General features: G+C 29.6%; 1 protein-coding gene across 1 annotated transcript in view; it reads right to left on the bottom strand.

Moving 5' to 3' along the window:
• Positions 1-1,937: 1,937 nt before the first annotated feature.
• The window catches only part of LOC107452238 (diuretic hormone receptor-like), a 186,923-nt gene continuing 174,653 nt past the window's right edge, over positions 1,938-14,207 (bottom strand). Inside the window, exons 11-14 of the mRNA XM_016068585.3 lie at positions 10,150-10,235; positions 7,531-7,663; positions 4,622-4,663; positions 1,938-2,300 (exon numbers count right to left, since the gene is read on the bottom strand). Coding sequence (XP_015924071.1) covers positions 2,022-2,300; positions 4,622-4,663; positions 7,531-7,663; positions 10,150-10,235 — 540 coding nt within the window. The 3' untranslated portion in view covers positions 1,938-2,021. The remainder of the gene's footprint in view (positions 2,301-4,621; positions 4,664-7,530; positions 7,664-10,149; positions 10,236-14,207) is intronic.

Below are 14,207 nucleotides of genomic sequence, written 5' to 3' on the forward strand. Positions count from 1 at the left end.
TAAGTCGACACTGCTAGATATAAAGTCAACTCTCTATTTTTTTATTACGAGATAGAAAATTTCTGTCAAGTGTACAAGTCAACAACTGTCTGTGTATGTAAATTATTATTTCTATAAACATCATGTGTGTAATGATATGAAGCACGTGGGAAAATGTGAATTGAAATGTTATTGTAAAATCGTTTAAAAGTTTTGAGTTTCGAAATCTTTGGATGGGGGGTGAAGACGAATTTATGTGGTACTCAACTGAGGAGAATGATGTAGAATCCATTTCAAAGTGCGATCCATATGACAACACTGCTTAATATGGTGATCTAGGATCTTTAAACTTGTAGTATCATAGTTTGTTTTCAAAGTTTACGTTGGGTTATATTTTTTGAAATATTCTTTAATAGATTATCCTGACTTTTCTTAGTCTCAATTTTTTTCTGTACATAACTTTAATTATTGTTTCTAAAAAAACCTTTATTTGTAAAAGAAGTATGATGAGTCTGTTTAGAAGAAATTTGGGTCCGTTAAAATATCTTTTCATAAAAACAAACCCTTCACAAAATATTTTAACTTAAAAACGGACCCTTCACAAAATAATTTATATTTTAATCGGACCCTTCACAAATTTGTTTGTTAATCAAATAAACCCTTCCCAGGAAGGGGGGGGGGAAGAAAGACAGATGTAAACGAACTAAATTTTGTCTTTGGCAGACGCTTCTTCCTTTATTCATCCGAAATGATTATTCTGCATTCAGCAGTATAGGCTGAATACCAAATATTTATATGTTGCATCGCTAATTTAGTAGCTGCAAATGCTGTTTATTTTTTAAAACTTAATTTTTTAATTACAATTTTACATTGTTGAGCATAATCTTGTATGTCTTTACAATTTAAAAACTCCTTGAAAAAGTTTTTTTGCAATAACGGACCCTATTTGCACAAATTCACAAAAGTGGACCCTGGTTGAAAGAATGTGACTTGACGTTTATTTTATATGCGCAAATGACAAGTAATTTTTTCACAATTTTACAAAAACGAACCTTACACAAAATACCTGGACCTAATTAGAAAAAATGTAAAATTAATTGTTTATAACATAATAAAAATAGTTTTCTAATGAGTGATTTGTAAACGTAAACTGACGCAGAGTTATTTATATCTATCTCATTGTTTATGAATCATCTATTTGTGAAGATCAACAAATGTCCCTTTTTATTGCTGGTGTGTAAGTCAATTCTTCAATTTGCCTAAAAAAATTGGGGGTTTCAAAAGTTAACTTTCAAATCCCTAAGTTACACCTGCATACCTGCCATTTTTTTATCCTTTTGGGGATGATTTACCCCAGTGGTAGTAAAATGGAATTTAAATTGCAATTTTAGGCAGAAACATACGCTGCATTTTGAAAGAGCTCATGGGGACTACCACTACAGTATTAAATATTAATGTATCTGCTTAATTTTTTTAGAAATAGTGATGGTCAAAAAGATTATAAATGAAATTTATAAATGCAAGGAATGTATAGAAAGCATACATTTTACTACCACTTTAAATATAGAAATAAAATTTTTGGCAGGTATGCACCTGTTTCCTAAGCTTCACCAGAGTTTCAAATCCCCAAGTTACAGCTGAACGTTTGAATGAGGTAAAAAAAAATTTTTTTGCCTGGTCATTAAATAACTGCTTTATTTAATGCGAGAATATTTTTGTAAGTAGCTTCATGTTATATTTTCTATATTGCTAGAATAAAATTAAATAAAAGACCTCTAATAACTTTTTTCCACTTAGTTCTTCAATATCTCTCCGTAAAAACTTCTACGTTGTTGAATTATTTCTCAATAGTAACTTTCGCCACTAAGTTCTTCAACCATTCTCGCAGCAGTTTATTAATTTTTATGTTTTTGAAATTTGTTTTACAGGAAACGTCAAAATCTAATAAAAAAAATTGGTACACGAAAAAAGATCTTGGTTTTATTCAATAATAACCAACATAAAATGATAAAATATACAATGCCAATGTCGAAAATTCTGATTCACACAATATCATCTTTGACGCAAATTGTTTCTGGGTGAGATGAACAGTTTTCAAGTTTGTTGATAGCTGGAATAGACGGTGAACGACTTGTAATTGACTGGAAATTGATGAAAGAAGTGGAAGTAGCGAAACTGATGCAACTGTCACGTACATTCCGACCTTGGTAGAATTTCTCATCGTGTGGTGAAGATCGGCAATTCAAGGAATGGTGTTGCCCATATTGCACTGCTCTTCGTATTTTCCAGCGTTCCAAACGATGTCTTACAGAATTTTGAACCTAAATTTATTGAATATTAATTATGATTTTGCTGAGTGTTCGACATTCACAGTCTTTAATATATATTTTTAGAATCCTTATCACAAAAGAAACATGCGCATAGAATCACAAATTGGTATTTATGAGAAGAAAGAACATAAACCTTATCGAAATCTGGTTAACTATTTGCCTGTTAACTCGGTATGACGAAATATTATGTTGAACCTACTACTGCAATGGGCACAACGTCATTTTTCATCAAGGAAATTACTTAAGGTGTTGTGATATTATTTATAACTACAAAGCAATTCCTATTGTGAAACGAACTGAACAAAAGTTTATTCCCCGGTTAACAGGTTAATGAAAATGTCAAGATTAAAAAACAGTTTAATTGGCACTAAAAAAGAAATTTTGATCGCCAGATGAAACTGAAAAGATTTTTTAATTAGCACCTTTCAAAGCCCTTCCAATTTTCTCTAGCTAATAGATTTTGATAATTTTATGCCGACCTTCCTTGTTAATAGTTCATCAAGTTTTAATATCGTTTTTTCTCGCTTAAACATTGATTTGTTTCCCCCAAAAAATTACATAAACAAATTATTACGTCACTTCTTATTAGAATTCTAAAAATATATATTAAGGGTCGTGATTAAGTAGCACTTTGTTTAGTAAATGTAAAACTAAAAATATGTTTAAAGTACTTCATTTAAAAAAAAAAAACTTTTATGGTTAATGAAGAGAATCTGGAATGATTCCATCTCTCATACCTTCTGTCAAGCCCAGCAAATCGTATTTGAAGTTACCGAAAATTGGCAACTACTTTTAATACAAAGTGTTTTTTGATGACTGCTCTTTACGCATAATTTTAGAATACTTGTCGAACAATTAAATTAATTCAGACTAAATTTAAGCTAGAAGAAATTAAATTTTATTAACCAAATTGATTGTAAAATTAATTTAAATGAATTTCAAACAGCCGCTTCTTACCTCCTCTTAGTTTCCTTCGGCAATCAAACTGATTTTGATATTCTTAACCGCGCCTTATTCATTGAATAGTCCATCAGGTTCTAATATCGTTAATCTTTTTTCCTCCCTTAAATATGAATGCATGTTCCCCCCAGTGTGAGTGTAAATATATTTTTTTTACTTCATTTTTGACAAAGATTCTAAAAAGGCAAAGATTAGTTTCGATAAAATTTTATTAAAGACTGCGGTTACAAAGCACCCGAAATATTTATATATGTTTATTTTTTCTCAAGTAACTAACATTGTGTATTCTGCTCGCATATCTTTTAAAACCTACTTGACAAAGTCGTTGCTAATATTTTTGGGAAACAATTGCAAACATAGCATATTTACTTTTAAAGAATGTCTTTACAAAGACTTCGAAGATTGCTATAATGCAATTAACATTTTCTAATATGTGATTCTATATATTAATTATAATCCAATTAAAATTAATTATAATTCAATTATATAGTTCACTTCAGCCGAATTTGACATATTAGGCATTAGATATGACAAAATCAAATATTTTCAAATTTTCCAGATGCTGTCTGATAAGTTCAGATTTTTTAGTCCATTAAAATTAAAATACATGTATTTTTTATTTGAGATTTCATACGTAATTCTTTTACTCTGAGTTTTCTGCACGTTGCGCAATAACATGAAATATGTCGTTAACATTTTGTTAATCTGATTATTGTTCATTGTGTAAATGATTATAAAGTATACATTTATTTGAAAGAAATCTAACAAAGAGGAGTCAAAATTCTTTTCATAACAAATAGAATTTGTTTCATTAAAAAATGAAACTTTTAAAGAATATATATTGGAGCAATTTGGCTTTAAGGTAAGATATTTCACGAGGCCTAACAGGTATTAAAACAATGGCAGGAATTCCACCAAGTAATTAACAAGCAATTTGTTCCGTTCTATTTAATGTTTGTAATCAAAACATTATCGTAAGCTTCATATTAAATAACGGAATAAAAATTTATATAGAAGATATGAGAAATATTCAATGTCAGAACTGCACTGTAAAAAATTCCGGATCACATTCCAGTAAAAAATATTGGCATCCTGACTGCAGCATCTTTTTATACCTTTATTTTTACAGTAATATTCAATTAATAACATGTATACCTTAATTTTTACAACAATATTAAATCATAATAATTTTACAATAATTATTACAGTAAAAATTACGGTACATCAGATTTTTGTTCCGTAAGATTTTACGGTGAAGATGGAACTGTAAAAAGTACTGGCTTTTGGGGTGCCAATCCCTTTTACCGTAATTTGATAAGGAATTTTTTACAGTGTGGCTTATTTTTACATACCTCTCCGTTCAGGAAGCAATAAAGTACTGCCACTATAAAACCCTAAAAAATAGAAGATCGGTATCATTTTTTGATTAAAAAAATTAGATTTTTTATTTTATTTTTGAAAACTACAAGGTTAGCAGGAAAAAAAAAAAAAAGACGGGCCACCCTGAATAACTTTTGATCTAATAATCGGATCTTCACATTCTAGGACTCAATTTTACTGGTTCAAGGGGATGACATCAATTATGATAATTAATTAATGCTGACGACATTTTAAGTTACGAAATCAGATACAAAAATGTACTAGCTCTGACTGAAAAACATATGTTTTTTGACGGATTACTGACCCCTCAAAATAGGCCCATAGTTTGATCAAAGGAGCGATTCAAAGTTTGGACCCCTTAATCTTAATTTTACTCGTGGTGCGTAGCGTTTTTTAAAGGTGCTTATTTTCGTTTCTAAAAGCCCTTAAAGGTGCTTTTTTCATTGGGTGTTTTTAAAAAGTGCTTAATTTTCCATTTCCGAAAAGGATATTTTTTTCTTTACCATGTCGATTTTCGCCACGCATTTCGCATTGTCCTATTCAACGTTTTTACAATTCATTCAACCACAATCCATTTCGGTGTACCGTCGGTAGGTAGCGTATGAAAGCGCTAACCGTGTAACAGCTTTGATGAAGTAATTGCGAGTCCACATGTGCGTCGACTGAGCTGATTCGGCGAGATTCTTTGCTCTCTTATGTGCGACTCTGCTGCATTTTGCAAAATATTCTCAATTTCAGGCTTCATTTTCCAACCTCCGATATCGAACCGAAAAGTCTTTTGATCATTTTATAATCGCTAATATAATCAAAGAAGGAGTTCTTTGTCAGAAACTAGTCATTTTATTATGATCATGTAAAGTCTTTGAAAATTATTTTGCATTTTGTTACTGTGTATAGTGCTTAAAAATACTTTTTGAGCGCTTAAAAGGTACTTATTTTTTGATGAAAGATTTGGCCACACACCGTGTATACTTTTTGTGTATTTCATCATATCTCGTGAACTTTTTAATCGAATTGGGTGCACACGATTTTGAATTTCGTTTGCCCAAAGACAATCCCATGCAAAAAATAACTTTTAGTAAATATTTATTATTTTATTTAATAACAGTAATTATTTTATTCGATTATAAGGCTTAAAATTTTTTACATCATTTTTAAGAATCTAATTTTAAATATACAATTTCTATAAAATTTGATTCCTCAGGTACTATACCGCCGATTTAACTCAAATTTTGTATTTTGTTATGTAAAATTACGTACTTTAAAATGACGTAAAATTTTGTACATTAAATTTCAAAAGTTTCGACTATTATTAAATAAAATAATAAAAAATATTTACTTAAGTTTATTTTTTGCATGGAATTATCTTTGAATAAATGAATTTTATAATTGTGTGCAAAATTTTTTTTTAATTTGCTTAAAAAGTTTGCGAGATATGGTAAAATACGCAAAAATTAATATTAAGGGATCCAAACTTTGGATCACTCTCTTGACCAAACCATGAGGACCATATTTGCCAGACTGCAGGTGCCCCCTATATTTTGGGGGTCAGAAAATCCGAATCCATCGAAAAAGAGATATGTTTATTCGGAGAAAATACGTTTTTGTGTCGGATTTCGTAAGTTAAAATATCGTCTGCACTAATTAATTAGTATATTTGAGGTAACCCCTTCGAACCATTAAGATTGAGTCCGAGAACTTGAATATCCGATCATGACTTAAAAAGTTATTCAGGGCCATCCGATGTTTTGCCGCACTGTACATATTTTTTAGTTCATCTTCTCTATATGTTCAAATCCTCTTTTCATCTTTCTCAATTAACACTATCTCTAAAATTAACTTAATGTTTAAGTATTGGTTAAACTATATACAAGTTATGTCGAATAAAATCTGAAATTAATAACGATATAATATTTACTGATAAAATAAATTTGTCAGGTACCCAAAAATTTAAATCATGATATTGATAAACAAACATTTAGTGAATAATGGCTTCGCATCTCCTTGGTAAGTTTGTGTAACTCAGGAATGTATGCTGTTGTTTTTAATTTTAAGCATGATTCCAAGCTCTTATCAGTAACACGACTTCTTAATTTACACTTGCTAAGGTTCATGTTTGAAAATGATTGTTCGCATGAATATGTAGACCCGAATAATAAAAGAAAAGAAAACAAGTCTTTTCAGCTGATTATATAAGTCAGAAATGTGTTAAAAATCAGCATATCTTCTTTTTCCAGGTCTTTCAAAGCAGATTGCTTTTACTTTATGCTGCCTAAATAAAACAGGAAAAAATTTGAAAGTTCTCTAGAACCTAAATACCCTGTTATTTTGAAACTAAATTTCATTTTTACGTCATTTAGTTTGGTATTCAAATTAAAATTTCCATTGAATGGCATATTAATTCAAAGCATTTCATTAGTTAAAATTTTGCACACGACAATTATTACGACAGCACAATGTATTATCACTTGTGTAAAATGTGTCAGCTTTTGTGTTGTATCTTCTATCAAGACGAGCGCGCCCGTACATGTTATTCCCTTAGAGGTGGGAAACTTATTTCTTATGTTCGTAAGTTACTTTTGCGTAGGGCACTATGAACATATAAAAAAATCTATATCATGTATCAAAAAACACGTGTTTTACATGGTTTGGCTGCCATTGTAAAAATGTAAAAGAAATAAGTGCTAAAAAAATCAAATTTATGATGAAAAATTAATTTATAATTGGTCATGCCTTATATATAGATCCTTTTAATATTAACGTTATTTAAAGCTGAATTGTTGTATTTTGTTACAGAATAGTATATTAAACACATTTTTTTAATTTCACGCACGGCTATATTATGAATTAGTATTACGTAAAATGACCTTTCAAATGTTACCTGAATCGAGAGAAGAGTAGCCTGAATGAAAGTAAAGATAACTTCTCCTGTCCTGTGGTTAGGAGTGGCAATGACTAAAATGTAAGTTACTCCTAAAAGTGGGATCAAGACTAATAAAGCTTTGGCTGCTTTCCTAAAGAGAAGAAGACTAAGATTAAAAACGCATTCCTTAAAGAGTCTTCTAAAGTACGAAGAAAAAAGATGAAATTTGGAACTCGTATAGCATTTTTAATGCAGTTACAGAAAAAATAGTCCATATGTGAAAAAAATTTGCTTAAAAATACAATAAGTATAGTAAATTTTACTAGGAATTATTAAGTCTCAAATATCTCGAACAATACGAACGACTTAAAGAAACAGGAAGCAAATTTTTGATCTCTTATTTGAAGCAATCGTAACTCTCGAATACGCCATCTGGGGAGAAGAACGGTTCCATGTCTTGACCCTACTCCCTTCCCTCTTCTCCATTGAATAGGAATGTTCTACGATATTTTTCCCTTTCTTAATCTTTTTCGTATTTAATTGTCAAAAATATTTTTTAAAATTTCGTTAGATGTTTTCTTTTAGAACTACGTTCAATGTAGTTTCTAGTTCCGTATAGTTTCTTAACTTAAAAGCTTTTAGTCTATTTGAAAATCAAGACATAAACTAACGTACTTCCTTCTCCTATGACTCTCCATACGCTAATGGTGAAAGCATGCAAAGTGATGCCATTGGTAGAAAGTCGTTTTCTTAGTTGAACATAATCACGATGAAAATTACTTTATAAGATTAGGATACATGCATGAGGGTCGCAAAATTAAGTTACACAGTCACAAAAGTTCTCTAAATTTACACATAGAAAAAAAATCTTAAATGTTCAAAATATCTGCAAGAAGATTTATAATATCTTTCTTGTTTTAAGGAATTAACTTTACGGAATTTAATTTTATATAAATTCGGGGGAAATCTTTATTTTGAAATATTGAGGTGGACTTACAGAGATTTCGAATTATTGAGAAAAACATAATATACTTACAGTCCTCCCTTCCTCCAACGGCTCTCATGTTACATGCAGTATAAAATGTTAAGTTTAATATATTACTAACCTGTATTGCTCAGATTCAATGGTGTTTGTTGCTCGTAACTTTGTTATGAGAACCCACATGATTTTGATAAGGAAAATGGTATTAATCTGAAAGAAAAAAATATTTATATTTATGATATTTTTTACTTATATTTATACTGCACTGAGAAAAAAAAATGCTTAGAATATGGTAAAATTTACCTACAGCGTATGTTGTACTTTGTTGATTACACGATATTATAGTTCAATTTAACACTGTATTAAATCATGCCTATCACGCAGTATTATGGTTCAAAGTACTAATATTATGGTTTAACGTTGAACTGCTTTATCTGAGAGAGAAAGAAAAACAGAAAAAAACCTAAATAAATTCAAACCTATAAGTAAAATAAATTGAATTAATAATTTTTTTATTCTCGTTTGAAAGGATTTACATTTTTAATGAACTACTTTTTTTTGATAATGAAGATTTAAATTAGATTCATTCTCAGAAGTTGGAAATAGTTTTGTCCTCAAGAGTAAAAAAAAAATGACTTTATTCGATTCTTCATTGCAAACGATTTTGATTAAGATAGATTTTTGATTGTTCTGCAAAGGAATACACGCATAATATTCTATATTTGTTATTTTATACCGAAGACCTACGTAGGTATTTAATAGGCAGATAGTTAGAAGTCTGGACTTATTTAAGAAAGCGTATTCCTCATGTCCCACATAAAGAAACATGATTTCGGGTAAAGGTTTCATTAGAGAGTCGAGACTATTTTCTGGAAAGTAATGTACACATATACATGATCCTTTCATTTATTCTTTAGAAAGGAACCATGGAGAATTTTATTCTTTCCAGATTTATTATTTGACTGGAAATTCTGATGAACTTGTTTTGAATGGAATCTGTTCTATGCGAGATGATTTGTTCTGTTCCGCCTTGTTATCTCTTCGATCTTCTCAAAAGCTCTCAGTACTTTCATATAAATAGATATCTTTACAATATTGTTCTGTCTTAGAAAAAGGAAATTACGCTTATAAATCTTTACCAAATTGCCCGTGGTTAGATTTAGTATTGTTTGATGCATTTTAAGGTTTATTATGTAATAAAGGAACTTCTTAAGAAATTTAAGCATAAAAAAATTTGAATTATGTGTATAGATTTTTTTTAAATTTTAGCGTAAAATAAATAAATAAAAAGATTTGATGTATGTGTATAGATTTCTTAATTTTTTGTTAGGTTTATAAAGTTTTCTTAAAGGATTTCAGTTTTTCTAAAACTTTTACCTCATTAGTTTTCTTACTCTTGGTTTCTGATGATGAAGAACGTAATATTTTAGCGCTTAGCACTCACAGAGATTTATTTTTATTTCCCAAGAAAGATAAAAAAAATTCTATAAAAGTGTACACTGGTGGACAAAATTAAGAGATGGAAAGCATTTTCGCACATTTCTATGACGCTATATTCTTCTATGACGCACATTTCTATGACGCTATTTCTGGACGGTTATTGATANTCTCATGTTACATGCAGTATAAAATGTTAAGTTTAATATATTACTAACCTGTATTGCTCAGATTCAATGGTGTTTGTTGCTCGTAACTTTGTTATGAGAACCCACATGATTTTGATAAGGAAAATGGTATTAATCTGAAAGAAAAAAATATTTATATTTATGATATTTTTTACTTATATTTATACTGCACTGAGAAAAAAAAATGCTTAGAATATGGTAAAATTTACCTACAGCGTATGTTGTACTTTGTTGATTACACGATATTATAGTTCAATTTAACACTGTATTAAATCATGCCTATCACGCAGTATTATGGTTCAAAGTACTAATATTATGGTTTAACGTTGAACTGCTTTATCTGAGAGAGAAAGAAAAACAGAAAAAAACCTAAATAAATTCAAACCTATAAGTAAAATAAATTGAATTAATAATTTTTTTATTCTCGTTTGAAAGGATTTACATTTTTAATGAACTACTTTTTTTTGATAATGAAGATTTAAATTAGATTCATTCTCAGAAGTTGGAAATAGTTTTGTCCTCAAGAGTAAAAAAAAAATGACTTTATTCGATTCTTCATTGCAAACGATTTTGATTAAGATAGATTTTTGATTGTTCTGCAAAGGAATACACGCATAATATTCTATATTTGTTATTTTATACCGAAGACCTACGTAGGTATTTAATAGGCAGATAGTTAGAAGTCTGGACTTATTTAAGAAAGCGTATTCCTCATGTCCCACATAAAGAAACATGATTTCGGGTAAAGGTTTCATTAGAGAGTCGAGACTATTTTCTGGAAAGTAATGTACACATATACATGATCCTTTCATTTATTCTTTAGAAAGGAACCATGGAGAATTTTATTCTTTCCAGATTTATTATTTGACTGGAAATTCTGATGAACTTGTTTTGAATGGAATCTGTTCTATGCGAGATGATTTGTTCTGTTCCGCCTTGTTATCTCTTCGATCTTCTCAAAAGCTCTCAGTACTTTCATATAAATAGATATCTTTACAATATTGTTCTGTCTTAGAAAAAGGAAATTACGATTATAAATCTTCACCAAATTGGCCGTGGTTAGATTTATTATTGTTTGATGCATTTTAGGGTTTATTATATAATAAAGAAACTTTTTAAGAAATTTAAGCACGAAAATAAAAAAAATTTGAATTATTTGTATGGATTTTTTTTAATTTTAGCGTTAAATAAATAAATAAAAAGATTTGATGTATGTGTATAGATTTCTTAATTTTTTTGTTAGGTGTATTAAATTTTCTTAAGGGACTTCAGTTTTTCTAAAACTTTTACTTCATTAGTTTTCTTACTCTTGGCTTCTGGTGATAAAGAATATAATATTTTAGCGCTTAGCACTCAAAGAGATTTATTTTTGAAGTGAAACTTCTAATGCGACTTCCAACAAGGTTGCGTTAAACGTTTAACGCTACCATGGCAACGAGCGGCCTGTGATCCTTGCAGGAGATTTTAATGTGAATTTCTCGTTACCTGAAGCTGAAACATTATTAACCTTCCTTAAAGACAAATTTGGATTGGAAATAATAAATGGTAGGAATGATTCAACAACCAAAGGGAGAACTACCATTGATGCAGTTTTTGCAAGAAATATTGAAAAAATAAAACTCAAACATTTCGTATCTTACTTTAGTTATCATAATCTCATTGTAAATGTTATAGATTTGGATATTTCTCCACTCGAAAATGAAAGTTAAAAGATGCGATCAATTGTGAATTGTAAGCAATGTTAATAAAGTTTGTCTTAAAGAAACAATACGATTTCACTAAAAATCAATTTCTACCCCTTCCTATTTTCATTTCCACATTCCGCGCGGAGGGACTCCACGCACTATTTTTTTTTTATTTCCCAAAAAAAATAAAAAAGTTCTATAAATAGTTTTATTCGATTCTTCATCGCAAACGATTTAAATTCGGATCGAAATAAGATTTGTTCTACGAAGGAGTAGACGTATAATATTACTTATTTATTATTTGTTAACAAAAAAGATGGCCTGAGTAAGTTAGGTTAGTAATCTGAACTTATTTAAGGAACTGTATTCTTCATATCCTACTCAAATAAATAACATTTCGGATATTAGGTTTTATTAAAACCTTGAGACTGTTTTCTGATAAGTAAGATACACGCATGACCCACTGATTCATTCATCAGAAAGGAACCATAGAGCATTATGTTCTTTCCAGGCCTATTATTTTACTGGAATTAGTGATGAACTTGTTTTAAATGGAATCAGCTATAAACGAAATGATTTACTCAGTGTTTCGTCTTGTTATCTTTTCGCTATCGCTACTTAAAAATTAAGAACTTTCATATATAAAAGTATCTTTTGTACAATATCTATTATTTTGTCCTAAAAAAAAGGAAGTTACATTTATAAATTTTTTCCGAATGAGGTGTTGTAAGATTTATTACTGTTGGATACATTTTAGAGTTTATAATTATATATAAAAAAAACTCAAATAAATTTAAGCCTAAAAATAAAATGATTTAAATTTTTATAATATTTTAGTTTCTTAAAAAAAGCTTACATTTTTGTTAAAACTTTTACTTTATTAATTTTTCAACACTTAACTTCTGATGATAAAGAATATTAGATTTTAACGCCTCTCATTCACTAAAGTAGTTTTGTGCTCTAGGAAAAAAATGTTCCTATAAATGGTTTTATTCGTTTCTCATTGCAAACGATTTAGATTCCGATCGAATAAAGATGTGCTCTACAAAGAGATAGACGCATCATATTATTTAGTTGTTATTTGATAGAGAAGGACTGCTTCAGTAAGTTAAGTTGGAAAGCAAAACTTATTTAAGGAATCGTATTCTTCAGGTCCCACTCAAAGAAACACAATTCTGGGTAAAGGTTTCATCAGAGACTTAGGGACTGTTTTCCTACAAGTAAGATAAACACGTGACCTATTCATTCATTCTTCAGAAAGGAACCATGGAGCGTTTTATTCTTCTTAGATCTATTATTTGACTGGAAATAGTGATGAACTTATTTCGAATGAATTCTGTTATATGTGAGCTGATTTGATCTGCTCCGATTTATCTTTTTGATCTTGCTTCTCAAAAAAGATTCAGAGAATTTTCTTCGTATAAAGGTATTTTTATGTAATATTGTTGTTTGCTAGAGAAATGAAATTCACCTTATTTATCTTTTTCCAGGAAGCTTTGTAAGATTTATTACTTTTGAAATTCTGAAAAATCCTTTTCTCTGAAAAGTTAAATTTAAGTAATAAAATTTTCTGAAATTATTTAAGGCTAGCAATGTCACAGAATATTTCAAGTAAGATAAGGAGAAAAACTTTTTATTTTTACAACGAGTTAAAATTGGTGCATTCAAAATGGAAATGCTCGAAATTCCTCATTTTTTCCCATTTAAAATTGATAGTTAAAATATTATTATTAATAACTAATGTTACTTCTAATTATTGGAATTTTATTTATATTCACGAATGAGGAGAAGAATAGAGAGTTAGTCTTCCAATGAGGTGAACCGGGTTCGAATCCCATCAATAGCTGGTCGATACAAATTCCGCCCCCGGCTCGCACTTACCATAGTGCTGACGGAAAATATCTTTAGTGATAGACTGATCATGGGTTAGAGTCCCCTTGCCATCACGCTAACCGAGGGAGGTTTTCTTAGTTTTCCTCTCCATGTCTCCATGAAAATGCGAGTTAATTACATTAAAAAGTTCTCCGCGAAGGCAAATTTCTTCTAATACCTGATCCAGGAGTTCCCTTGTCTTATGGATTGAGTTTAAAGTTACAAGGCTACGGAGTTGAACATAAGTAGCCGTAAACCCCAAATTATGTCGGCTGTTCAATGACGGTTATAAAACTATAGTGTTTCATAACGTGCATTTTATTCATGGTCATGGGTTATTTGACCCTTAGGTTTTGGTCGATCAATAGTCTTGGTTTATATCGATCTTTAATAGTTAAATAAGATCAAACAATTAAAAAAATTCTCATCCAAATCTATCAGTTTAATATGCAAATTTATACTGATAAGAAAAGACAGTTTGACTTTTGTAATTTCAGAACAGCACATTACCATTTATTACATCTGGGTGAT

Source organism: Parasteatoda tepidariorum, chromosome 5 (genome assembly GCF_043381705.1).
Source record: "Parasteatoda tepidariorum isolate YZ-2023 chromosome 5, CAS_Ptep_4.0, whole genome shotgun sequence".
NCBI lineage: Eukaryota > Metazoa > Arthropoda > Arachnida > Araneae > Theridiidae > Parasteatoda > Parasteatoda tepidariorum.